Genomic DNA, 13,700 nt, shown 5'->3' with positions numbered 1-13,700 from the left:
TAGAAGAAGAAGATGGAGGAGAAGGAGGAGAAGAAAAAACATTTCTGTGGTCTTTTATGGTCTTCTGCATGGCCAAGTGCATGGCGTACAGTGCTCCTAACCAAGGTAAAGCAGTGTCAAGGCAAATTGTGTCAGAGTGCCTTCACAACACGATCAGACACACTTTTCAATGGGCGCGTAATGTGTGTGACCTATTTGAAGTGAAGTTGTGCGCGTTTTGTTAATTGCACCTGAGATCACCTGAGAAATGGAGAAGTATATTCTGCTAAAATATAATAGTCCAGCGGGTGGCAGTAATGGTTCTATTCTGGTGTTTGTTGCGCGCGCCTCACGCAGTTGTCGAACAAGAGGCACTGCGCATATCTCCATTGCGCAGACGTAGTATTATTCATCTGATCAGCTGACTCTGTGATGATTCTGAAGGCCCTCTGAAACAACAATCTGGTCATCATTTTAGCATTATGTATTGACTGTTGCAGTACGCAGTACATTCCATAGCCAAGTGTACGAGTGAAACGTTTTAACACCCCATTTTGGTAAGCTATCTGTCTTATCTATTCACCTGTATTTTATAGTCGTGACTGCCAGCAATGCTATTCAGCTTTACGCATTGAAGCAAGTCTTGTATGAAGAGTCTGTTTCATTCCACAATTGATGTGAAGATGATTCTGTGGTTTAGGCTATTACTTCCAAGCTTGTGTTGCGTGGTCAACCAAATGCTAGTGCGCGAGCGACGACTGTCATGTTCTTTGGCTGATGATGAGACTCGTGACCCGTTCTAGACATGTGAAAAGAGGAAATGGAACAAGTATTTACAATGAAAATGGTAAAACCAAGATGGTCTATCCTGTAATTATGGACACTTTTCATTTCTATAAGTTACAGCAGTGATATGGCAACAGTAGTTTATTATGAACATGCCAGCACTGTGTGTGAAGAAGGTTTACCTTTGGTACTCAATGTCATCTTGCAGGATTATGGCAAATGAAAGCAAGTACGTATGCCTGAGTCCTTGTTGAGCGTAGGCCTACTGTCTTTCATTCCTAGCAACCCTGTTATGAAGTAACTTAGTCCAGTGTCATATCAATGAGGAGGAAGGTTTACCTTTTTTCTTCAATGCCATCTTGCAGTGGATTAGGCCAAAGGAAAAAAAAACAAGTAGCCAGCCATGACTGAGTTCTGGTTGATTTCGGCTCCGGGGGACAAGACATGCCAGCAGACATGGGACAAGATGAACGTGACCACCACACGCCCCACTGTCCTCTCCACCAACAACAAGTTCAACATCCCTGATCTGAAGGTACAGTAGCTAAGGAGTTTAGGGGGATAGTGTGTGATCGTGGAAAACCTTCCAGAACTGAGGGGTAAAACAATGTCTCTATTTTACTCCCATTACACACTACTACACTCACTTCATCTTCTACTCTGTTCATTGCGGAGGTCCCGCACCCTCTCGATGAAAGTGTGAGGGGTTCTTAAGCACTCACCCTCGCTCTCTGAAGTATTGGGACACACTACACTTTCATGCGTGGCAAAAAATAGTGAAAGAGCTAGCAATGGGACAGGGCCTTCACAGGCAACTGGAATTATTTTGGGATAAATGTTCTGAACGTCTTTCAAGCTCCAAAACAAGGCCCAATTGCCTGCTACTATGCTCTTTTGACTAAGTAAGATGACCTGAATGGATGAGAAGTAGTCCAGACATACTGTACGTGTGCTGTTGTACAAGTCAGTTTCCTTCAGGACCATAGAGCTTGAAAGTCCCGCCCCTTAGTTCCGCATTTCACGGGACCTAAGCTGACCATCTAACAACAGCGAGTAAATATCTTCTGATCTCAGTCATTATATGCGCTGGGCTACAGATATGCTGTTCAAGAGGCTAGATAAAGATTATTCATGCAGAAGTATCAATGTTTTGTTCCGAGGCCGTCTGCATGAAAAATGTGAAGAAACACAGCTTTCTAAAAACTTTGGGGGTTCGTACGAAAAATTAAACAAAAATATCAGAAACAACATATATGGAGCTCGTGGCACAACTCGAAGGGGATCGAAATATCATTTTAATAGCGCCATTGGATTACATGCTACGATTTTCGGCTAAAAACGCTGTTGAGGTCCCATGAAATCGGGGGAAGTGACGTCACTTTCAAGCTCTATTAGTGTGTCTTTAGCCTACTCTACAGTTTGTGTGAGTGAATGACAGTTGTTTAATTTTTGTGAATAATGCTTTTTGAAGAACTACCCTAGCCTACCCCCCTCTCCCAGTGACTGTTATTTTCTCCTGTGACGTGAAACAGGTTGGAACCCTAGATGTCCTTGTGGGCTTGTCTGATGAGCTGGCCAAGCTGGATGCCTTCGTTGAAGGGTATGTTGCTTCAGGATGTGGATGGAGCTGGACACTTACACTTCACTTTGGTGCTGGTTACACTTACGTAGATATTTGTAAATACAGATTTTTTGAAAATCAGTTCACGTGTAAACACAACATGTGGATAGTAGATTCAGAGTTTTTTGAAATGAGCTTTCTGATTACGTGCAAACGAGAGGCCAAAACCAGTGCGTTTTCAAAAATATCCATATACCTGTACGTGTAAACGGCTTCTTGCACTACTTACTCTAAAGTCTTGGGGCTTACAGAGTCGATGCATCCAGCAGCTGCAGCATATGCAAGTCCACGCATCTCTACACCTCAGCCGCCATTATGTGATGATGCATTGCAAAACGCGTTCCCTGAATTTTTACTTGCCGTGTGTTACATGCATGCGTAGTTATTGGGGGAGATACTTTATCAATCACATGTTAGATCGCATTGATTGCTTCGACTATGTTGGCCCCCTTAAATGCCATATTCATATCAATCAAAAGACTATTTGTAAGGCAAGCACCTGAACTTCTTTTTCAGAGCTCTTGATTTCCAAAAAATAAGTTACTTAGAGCTAAAATCTTTTGACTAAGATGAAGACTTGATTCTAAGATTTGCATGAATGAGAATCTTCTGAGATGGATTCACGTCAGGGTCAACTCTGTCTGTTATGATTTACAGTATACAGTACAGCATAAATATCCTGGACTTGAATGATATTAAATGGGTATACTACAGTACGTGTGTGTGTGTGTGTGTGTGTGTGTGTGTGTGTGTGTGTGTGTGTGTGTGTGTGTGTGTGTGTGTGTGTGTGTGTGTGTGTGTGTGTGTGTGTGTGTGTGTGTGTGTGTGTGTGTGTGTGTGTGTGTGTATTGTATTATTGCAGTGTTGTGAAGAAAGTTGCCACATACATGGCGGATGTGCTGGAGGACAGCCGAGACAAAGTCCAGGAGAACTTACTGGCCAATGGAGGTGAGTGGGCTGTGATCTTCACCAACAGTGTGCTAGCATGCCTGGTTACCACCAGACCTAATCACAAGTGAGCTCTTTCACATCGGAATGATTGTGCAAAGCAGCATGGGATTTCCCAGGCTATGTGCGAGCCACTTTTCCTGATCAATGAGGACATTTTCAAACTAATTTATGTTTAGTAGCAGACGTCAGGGTGGGGCAACCACGTAAGGGTTAATGGTTAATAGCTAATGGCTAATGCCAGTATTGCATTGATATATTGTTTTGCTGTTTGATATAAAAAACACATTAATTGTTTGTACCACCTGACATCAGCTACTAAGAGAAATGTCAGTGACTCAAATGCTTACAAAATAACTGTCACCATAGACAATTCTGCAACACTCAATATCATCTTTATATTCTTCTTGTTTTGCTGTATTTTTGCCAATTACAGCCCTGAAACACATGTTCTCTGATATGGTTTTCCAGGTTACTCAAGGGCTGCTTAGTACATTGATGTGGCCTCTTACTACAGATGGCTTCACCGGCGGGCCTATTCACTATCAACAACATTGCTATGACATTACAGAGAGCCTTAAACAACTGATTAAGACATAGTAGCCATTACAATTTTGGTGACAGTAAGGTTATAACACAGGCTCTGCGCAAAGGGGTTAAGTATTGCAGTGTAATTTAATGTACCGTAGGGCTGTTTGAAATAGAATGCAGTTTTGAAAAGGCTCCGTTTTGTACAGTAGCTTTGCTTCACAATGTTGAACAACTTTATTGACATCATACTAGGGCTGTAACGATACACTCAACACACGTTTAGTTCATATCACAATATTTGACCTATGGTTCGATACCCTGCACGGTTTTTGAAATGTATGTTTTTAAATTGATCAATTTAAAATCCCTTGTAAGCCTGGACGGAAGGCTTACAAACCTTTGAAAGAGCTTATTGCGATACCGCCTCCCTGCACTACGATACAGTATCGTGATTGTGTGTATCGCGATTTCCCGGTTTCATGCAATATCGTTACAGCCCTAATGCATACTCATCATGTTCTCATAACCTTAAACAATACATGCAGTACATTACAGGGATTATAAAGACATGTATATTTGCACAATTTATTATAGCAATTAATGAGTGTTTCTGTGTTGTGTTTTTCCTGTGCAGTGGATTTGATTACCTACATAACACGGTTCCAGTGGGACATGGCCAAATACCCCATCAAGCAATCTTTAAAAAACATCTCAGAGATCGTCTCTAAAGTAAGACATGGAAAAGGAGTGTGTGAATGTTTACTGTGAATGTGTGTGGTGTTGTGCAGTGTGGTGTATGTAACTGGATTCCTCAAGGCGGGCTTAAACTACACTTATCAGATTTTGACGTCGGGTTGCGCCGCGCACACATAAAGAGAATTGCAGCCGTTAATCTCATCTCCAATCGTAAGCAATATGCCCAGTCTGTTTTGAGTTATAAATATCAAACTATGTTTGATGCCTACAATTTGCGGTCGACGGCTATTTCAGCCGGCAAAATTCTATTTTAGAACATCTCACACTACAAAGATATCTTGCCTGATAATCGCTTGCAATGGTCCTGGCGGGTAACGTTCCACTGATTGTCGTAAGGGAGGTTTTCAACTGAGTTTGAGCCTGTCTTCAGTCCTATGAACATATATATGACTTTAACCCCCTGTTTGCAATATTGAGTTCCTCTTTTGTGTTTTTTTTCTCGGTTGATTTCCTAACCCCTCAAACCGTTCCCCCATCTCCATCTCCTTCTTCATCTGTCCATTAGCAAGTGACTCAGATTGACAATGACTTGAAGGCCAGAGCGTCGGCCTACAACAACCTGAAAGGCAACCTCCAGAACTTGGAGAGGAAAAACGCGTAAGTAACATCATCATGTAGTGTGTATATATATATATATACAGTATACTATACAAAACATGAAGAAATGTAAAGTTGTACAATTTCAGTGCAATATGATTTGATTGACTGAAACAGCTGCAACGTGTCAAATCAATAGGAACGTCTTCTAAAAGTGTAACACAATATCGCAACTTATGCAATGTATAAAATGTTGTCTCTGGCAAAGGGACACTTATAGCATAGGGTGTGAGACATGGCCTTTGGTATCACGTTTTATTTGTGTGGACACTAGGCCTCGTCGGGCCAAGTTGTGACGAACAAAAAGTTGAAGACGATACTATGTAACTTGATGAAGGCTTAGACAATTGCACCGACATCAGATACCGATAATGTGTCCATGCAAGTAACAACCACAGCATAGCTAATCGCATCATGGTTGTCTTTATCATTTACATTTAGCATTTGTACTGATGTCTGTCTGTGTGCAAGAAAATGTGAACTCCTCTTTGTCATTAATATCTTTAATTGGATATTACACACATGGTAAGGTTTAATTACTTTTACATGGGGCCACCTCAGACTAGCGGTAGTGACTTACAGCCTGAAACACCCATTGATCCTGGCGTCCTGGACATGTTCCCTGCTGTCAACTTAGCCAACAGACCCAACAATAAAGTGATTAACGCAGGACCAAGAAAAGTATGGAAGAATGATAACAAACTGTTATACTTTTCCCCCCCAAAACATTAGCATGGTAGAATGAAGTTTGTGGTCCACTTTTTACTTACCGGTTTTGATATGCTTGATTGATAGCTTTGATTCATAGTCTTGTTTTATCTTTTGATGATGCAGTAAACAAGTGGTTATTCTGTACCATAGGGGAAGCTTGATGACGAGGAGCTTGGCTGACATTGTGAAGAAGGATGACTTTGTCCTCGACTCAGAGTATCTTATTACCATGCTTGTTGTCGTCCAAAAGTGAGTACGGGATTTAGATGACCTTAATAAAATATACATATACATGTATATTAGAGCTGTAACAATATTGTATCAAACTGAGAAATCACGATAAAGAGAGTCAAGATATTGTTTTCCAGTGCAAGAAAGCAGTGTTGTGATATGCCCTTTCAAAGTTCTGTTACCCTTCAGTCAAGAAAACAACGACATGATATGATGTGATGGTGCTTCCAAGCTTCATCATTGTTGTTTTAAACTTTTGTTATTACTATTATTAAACTATTATTACTATTATTAACTATTACTACTAAACTATTATTTGTAGTAAACGCAGTGTTTCCCATACATTGAGGAAACTATGGCGGCCCGCCATAGTTTAAATTTGGCCGCCATAGTTTCCGAAAATGTAAAAAAAAAAATAATAATTTTTTTACGATTTCCGTTTTTGTTAAAAACGATTTAAATTACGATTTCCTTCGCATTTTCCTCCTGGAGTAAATACATCCTATAGAGAAAACCACAAGTGCTTGAAAGACAGAGGGATCAAAAGCCTAGTCAAGTTGTTGTAGTTAACTTGGGTTTGGGAGCAATAAAAAAAACCTTCAGAGAAGGGACAGTTGGGATGAGTTTACTAACACTCCCCAGGCTTTGTTTTACAGTTGTAATGAGTTAGGTGACAGGCCTTCATTGACACGGCAGAGGAGACATCGGGCTGCATATAGAAATGAATGTGTAATGAATGTGAATATAGACATAAATGTGTAATATGTTGTTCAGCCCTTTTAATGAGGAATTTTGAAAAACTGGCCCTGTGACCAGCACCCCTCATGTAGAATGTGTACGCCTATGTGTACTCTTAAATTCTTATCTCTGGTCCTATTTTGTTTTATTATTTTTTTCATTACATAGACCCCTGCATGAGGGATGAATGAAACTGTGTTGTAAACAGAAATGATACACTGTACTGGCTGCATTTGTTTTTTAAATGACAATGTACTACTAATATCATGGGTAAAATGTTATGTAGCCTTATTTCTCGCTGAAATGTAGGCCTATGCCTATAGTTTCTCCATGCGTCAATGTCATACTGTACTCATTGTTTTGCCATTTTGCATTTACACTGCGTGAATACACCCCCTCCCCCCAAAGGCCCGCGTGAAATGACCCCACTTACATGGGTCACCCACTGTCCATCATACCATAATTAGAATATAGGCATTTGGCGTTTGTACATATGATGGGAAAAGAAAGCCTTTCTGAAAAAAAGAGAAAAATGTTACAGTACGTGTTGTGACTATTCATCGTGTTTTTCTTGTCTGTTGACACCAAAGGACGGGTTACGGAGACTGGCAGAAGACATATGAAACCCTGGCTGAGATGGTGGTCCCTCGCTCAACCAAGTCAGTATCCAAAGACTCAACTCACATTTTACGCCTTTATATGATGAATATATATATTTTTTAACGTTATCATTATTCACATTTTTATCTGTAGGGGTGTAGTCCAACCGTATGTTTCAGTGAAAATCGGTTAAGTTTATTGTTTCTAATTAAGTTACGGTAATTTAAACAGTAGTTTTTTCGGACTTAAAATAATGTTTCCAAAATACAGTTATTTCAGGGGTTGACTGATGTCCAGTAAGATTTTAGGCAGTGCTCTTTGCTGCCCTCTGTTGGCTGGAGCCACACTAGGCTCCTCGTTAGTTTACATACAGTTTCTGGAATCAAAAACTCAAAAATTGTGTGTTCTCACTGCATCCTCTCATGTTCTCATCAATATCACATGCAATGTGTGTCCTTATGGAGTGATGATTGCAGATTGTAAACAGGTATGAAAGGAGTTTGACAATGTGATGAAGTACACATAGTATGGTAGTTGATTTTAGTATTTTGAATGTGTGTTCCATGAGAAAACCAGTGTTTTTGTGTGTCAAATCCAGAGAATTGTGTGTTGTGTTTTGGTAAAAGCGCTGTAAACCTGAAATTTGAGTGTAAAGAAGGAATTGTGCTTGTAGTTCAGTGACATTGGTTAGGGTAGTTAGGAAATGGGTGAGATGTTTTCAGAATTGTGTGTGAAGTACCAGAAGTTGTATGGAAACAATCGAGAAAAACTGTAAATGAGAGACATGTGAAACGACTGACGGACAACATCCAACATAACTGCCCTGAGTTTACCTGTCTGTGTCACTATTTGTGCTGTGTGTGCTGTGGAATACCCCTCCTTTTTATTCTAAAAGATTACGCAACCAAAACCTGATAAGTGCATCACATTACATAAGTGTCCTTTTAGGTGTAGCTTTCAAAGTATGTCTTTAAGCGTTGTGTTGAAGAACTCTGTTGGAGTAGTAGTTTCTTTGGAGAGAACATAGTGTTTTGATCTCGCAAGAGTTGGAAGATGCTTACCTCAAGACTTTCTTTCATGTTGAGACTTGTATACCTCGAAGCGACAAATCAAAATGATTTCCCGATCTAGTTGTACAAGTGTTTTTTTTCATTTTCTAACCAGCTAGCCAGTTCCCTAGTAAGAGACAAACATTTGATGACCTTTCATAGATGGAGAATGTGTTATTTTCCATGCATTTTTCCTCACACTGTTTGTGATATTCAGACTAAACGTTCACAAGAATTTGTATGTCCCGTTGTGCAAGACCAGAACACGCGTGTCCGAAATTAAGATTTTCAGATATGTTATATCTGAGTTCTTGTCATATGCTGTGCTATTTGGCCCAAGTGATTTAGTTCCCTATAAACATATGCTATTGTCTGACATTTGGTTTGATGTCCTTTTACAGTCTGTTATTTGAAGACACAGAAAGTGGCTTGTTCAGTGTTACCCTCTTCAGAAAGGCTGTGGATGACTTCAAACACAAGGCTCGGGAAAACAAGTAAATATGTTCTCTTTTCTGATGTTTTTTGGTGTGATTTCTGTATCGTTTTGAATGATGTCAAAGCTACATACTGGTGTGCACCAAATATTCTGATGTATCAGTCTGTCAATAAACATGTTTTTATACACCATCTTGTTCTACTTTCCATTTAATGTGAAATTCAGTGCAAATGTAATTTTTCATGGCAAGTCCGTCTCAAAGTAATTTGCTTGTGAACACAGCTTTTTTGGGTGTGTTAAAACAAGATTCAATACAGCTGCAGACCAGGGGCTTCATGTATAAAACTTAAGTTAAACGTTGTTCTCATGGCCTCTGACCTTGTGCCAGGTTTACCGTGCGTGAGTTCCAGTATAATGAGGAGGAGCTGAAGGCAGACAAGGAGGAGATGACCCGTCTCTCCACCGACAAGAAAAAGCAGTTTGTATGTACCCTCGACTCATTTGTCTAACGCTGTGGTTCTCAACCTTTTTTGATGAAGATGAGGAAAAAGTCTGCTTCGTCTGAAGATGGGTGTTCACCCGAAACGTTACATAAAAATAAAATAAAGTGGGAGCATAAGAATTCTGGTTTGAAGCTGGCTTTTTCTCATCTTCATCTGGTCATTTGGTTATGCTGCTCCCAGGTCAGACGTTTTTTTTATGTGCTTCAAACTACTCTCTCGACCTTTTTTGATCAAACTCCCCCATGACCTCATCATAAGCCTGTCAATGGACTTATGCCCCCCAATGGCAACTGCGCAGACGTTTTTTTATGTGCTTCAAGCTACTCTCTCGACCTTTTTTGATCAAACTCCCCCTTGACCTCATCATAAGCCTGTCAATGGACTTATGCCCCCCAATGGCAACTGCGCACCGTTCCTCTCGGCTGTATCCTTACGCCCTCTGGAGGGGGGCTGTAGAGCCCCTGTTGAGAAACGGTAGTCTATCCATGTGAATTTTTATTAAGATTATTTGCCGATCCTTCCCCGTCTCTCTCCCCTCTCAGTTCCTGTCTCTCCTCCATTGTTCTGTCAGAACTAAAGGCAGAAAAGCCTTAAATAACATTACAAAAATAATTTAGTCTTGATGGATGTATTCCATCCTGTTTCTGCAGAGAAGGAGTGCATGGTGTACCGGCGCCTACCTAGTTCAGACTTTAGTCTGTTTCTCCCAAGTCTTGGTGCCAGACTCCTGTAAATGCAGTTTTGGTGTTTTTCAAAGTCACTGAAATGGCACACCAAGTTTCATTACAATCTGTGCCGATACAAACCCAAAGTGTCTGAGTAATTGATGTGTGATGACTGTCTTGTGGCACAGGGCCCGCTGGTGAGGTGGCTGAAGGTGAACTTCAGTGAAGCGTTCATCGCCTGGATCCACATCAAAGCCCTCCGCGTCTTTGTGGAGTCTGTCCTGCGGTGAGGAGAAGCTAATCCCAGTCATTACATTACACTGCACTACACTTAGCTGCTGCTTATATCCAAAGCGACTTATAGTTATTTACAGGGCATTGGCTACAGCCCTTGGAACAATGTGGGGTTAGCATTGCTCAAGGGTACTTCCACCATGGATGGAGACGATTTGGCCTCTCAGCATATATTGGACAGGACATTACCCAGCTAACATTCAATTGAATCATGTTTGTATGATGGCAATCATTTCCTTACTTGGAATACTTCAGCTCTGCTCTGAATATGAATTTATTATTCCTTTAAAAACACTTTAATACTTTCTCAAATGCTTTATGTTGTGTGTTTTGAGAACAGCTTGTACCTCAGATCAGATTTAGATTCATTCTCTATCTCTTCCCAGTGGCTAAAATGTGTTGCACACCTGTTCCTGAGGGTCATATGAAGTATTTCCTTTACTTTCTTCTCTGTGCCTTAGCACAGCCCTTTGGCCATAATCCACTGTAATTAAATGTGCTTTGTGATATTTACTTAATAACTTGGATTTGATGGATGGATGGATGAATGGATGTGACTGACAGGTATGGGCTTCCAGTGAAGTCCCAGGATTCATCCTCTTCTTCTTCTTCTTCTTCTTCTTCTTCTTCTTCTTCTTCTTCTTCTTCTTCTTCTTCTTCTTCTTCTTCTTCTTCTTCTTCTTCTTCTTCTTCTTCTTCTTCTTCTTCTTCTTCTCGGTCATTTCTTCTTCTTCTTTTTCTTCTTCTTCTTCTTTTTCTTTTTCTTCTTCCTGTTCTTTTTCTTCTTCTTCTTTTTCTTTTTCTTCTTCTTCTTCTTCTTCTTCTTCTTCTTTTTCTTTTTCTTTTTCTTCTTCTTCTTCTTCTTCTTCTTCTTCTTCCTCTTCATCTTTTTCTTCTTCATCTTCTTCTTCTTCTTCTTCTTCTTCTTCTTCTTCTTCTTCTTCTTCTTCTTCTTCTTCTTCTTCTTCTTCTTCTTCTTCTTCTTCTTCTTCTTCTTCTTCTTCTTCTTCTTCTTCTTCTTCACTCTTCTTCTTCTTCTTCTTCTTCTGACAGGTATGGGCTCCCGGTGAATTTCCAGGCCATGCTGCTTCAGCCCAACAAGAAGAACATGAAGAAGTTGCGTGAGGTGCTGAACGACCTCTACAAACACCTGGACAGCAGCGCCGCCATCATAGACGTGAGTAACACCAAGGATTATATAGATAGGTTGGCTGACTGGCATGGCTGTCCGCGAGGGGAGTCACTTTCTTCTTCTATGATCAGTGCTGGAGGCATGATAAAGTGCAATGCCACTACCGCCAGGGTTGGAGTGTTGAACTGGTCATAGGACACTGAATGTTTGTCCGCTGTCCTTAATTATCCCCCGCAATTCATGCTGACCGACAGCTGCAGTTAATTTGGCCACTAACTGAATATTGACAACCGAGCATCCTCTTTTTCGACCGATTTTTCAGAGTTTCCGGTGTCACAATTTTTATGCATCATGGCATCGCACCCACAGCCCAAGGGCACCGTGTCATCAAAGTAATGTGACCTCTAAATAATTATGGTTTGAAGAGACTTGGATTTTCGTTCATTTTGAAATAAATCTTCAAATTGTAATGTCTTGATCCTGTTCCCTTGCAGGCCGCTATGGATATCCCTGGGCTGAACCTGAGCCAGCAGGAGTACTACCCTTACGTTTACTACAAGATAGACTGCAACATGCTGGACTTCAAATAACACCTCACCCAAACCTTCATGTTTGGTGTGAGGCTTCATCTCCATCAGATTTCCAAAAACAAGGCTTTAATTTATTTACTTTTACCACCTTAAAATGTATGTTTCTGTTTTTGTTTTGTTTTGTTATGTTTTGTTCGTGACTTCTCTTGCCTGTTTGTCCTCGTGATGTCTCCTTTCCCTCTGCTTCATCACCCTGCTTTTGTGACATTTTGCGAAGCTGTACACAACCTCAAAGCCATACTGCAATCAGTCTCACTTCAAATGTAAGGAACAAATACTGTATGTTCATTTTTTTATTTTATTTTTTGTATGTGTCTGTTGTCCTATGGGAACTGTTGCGATCACTAAAAACAATGGTGTCAATCAACATATTATGTACAGTACATGTACACTCAGTGATAGTAACAACACTCAGTGACTGTAACAATCTCCTCTGGGGTGCAGTGTCTATATTATATGTGCTATGATATTGACGCAGGTAATTTCCTTAAAAATACATTCCTTATCTATGTGTTGTTGAAGATGTTCTGAACTGAATGGAAGATGTGTGAGTGGATGACCGACTACATAAATGCGAGTTCAGGTATATTTTTGTGGTATTTTCCTTGCCACAGCCCAACACCATGTGACCCATACTGGACAGATGTAGTGATTGTTCCATGTCGTGGTGGTATCAGGAAAGCAATATTTGTTTGTTCATATGTGATCCATATTACATTCTTGTGTTCCACATTCTAGGTGTTACAGCAAATAATAATAACAATAAAAAAAATACTGTGACATGATTTGTCAGGTGGGTGGGAAACAACAACACTTAATAATAAACTAATAAATATTGTATGTATTTAAAGGACAATAGAAGTTTGTTGCTGTATATAAATAAGACGTGCATTGCATGCATACCTTAGCTCTTACGCTATTGTATAAACTAATGTATACCACACCTTAACTTACACTCAATTCTGCATTTTGATACAGTACGCTGAAGAAAAGAGCCCAAGAAAAGTAAAAATATGAATACAATGTCAGGTAAAGAAGTGATCAAAAAAGAGGTCAAGACAACATTGTAATGCATTGTCAGGTAGTCTTTTTTGTCAGTTTGTAATAGTAGTTAACAATCGAAAAGCCAATGTTCATAAGAACAGGAAAACATCTGTACCAAATTCGCACTGACCCTACTGTATCTGTTCTGCACATGTGTGTGACTAATTTATTCAGCAGTTTTCTTTGGCGAGTCCAATGGAGTATCGCCAGACTTATTTTTTAATCTCGGCAGCCTATCTTCCATGGATAATTAAGAAGTGGCACAACTATGTGAGATGTTTACACAAATAATAAATGTTATTACGTTTAATTGTATGTAGGCTAAAATGACTATTTTTCATGGATAATTATGAAGTGTCACAACTATGTGACATGTCTAGGCCTACAGATAATAATAATTATTACATTTTAACAATAATGCAATTATATTATTGTAATGATAATTATTATTATTATTATTATTATTATTATTATTATTATTATTATAGT

General features: G+C 39.8%; 1 protein-coding gene across 1 annotated transcript; it reads left to right on the top strand.

The window, feature by feature from the left end:
* The first annotated feature begins 376 nt into the window (after nucleotides 1-376).
* atp6v1c1b (ATPase H+ transporting V1 subunit C1b) lies at nucleotides 377-13,011 on the top strand. The gene is made up of 13 exons (XM_063184752.1): nucleotides 377-536; nucleotides 1,131-1,300; nucleotides 2,298-2,365; nucleotides 3,249-3,334; nucleotides 4,500-4,594; nucleotides 5,127-5,218; nucleotides 6,080-6,178; nucleotides 7,489-7,557; nucleotides 8,949-9,041; nucleotides 9,372-9,465; nucleotides 10,340-10,437; nucleotides 11,499-11,622; nucleotides 12,072-13,011. Exons 2-13 carry the CDS (start codon nucleotides 1,169-1,171, stop codon nucleotides 12,165-12,167), a joined length of 1,146 nt encoding a protein of 381 aa, XP_063040822.1. The 5' UTR covers nucleotides 377-536; nucleotides 1,131-1,168; the 3' UTR covers nucleotides 12,168-13,011.
* Nucleotides 13,012-13,700: the final 689 nt, after the last annotated feature.

This window comes from Engraulis encrasicolus, chromosome 20 (genome assembly GCF_034702125.1).
Source record: "Engraulis encrasicolus isolate BLACKSEA-1 chromosome 20, IST_EnEncr_1.0, whole genome shotgun sequence".
In the NCBI taxonomy this organism is placed as follows: Eukaryota; Metazoa; Chordata; class Actinopteri; order Clupeiformes; family Engraulidae; genus Engraulis; species Engraulis encrasicolus.
This window is presented reverse-complemented; position numbering and strand designations above follow the sequence as displayed.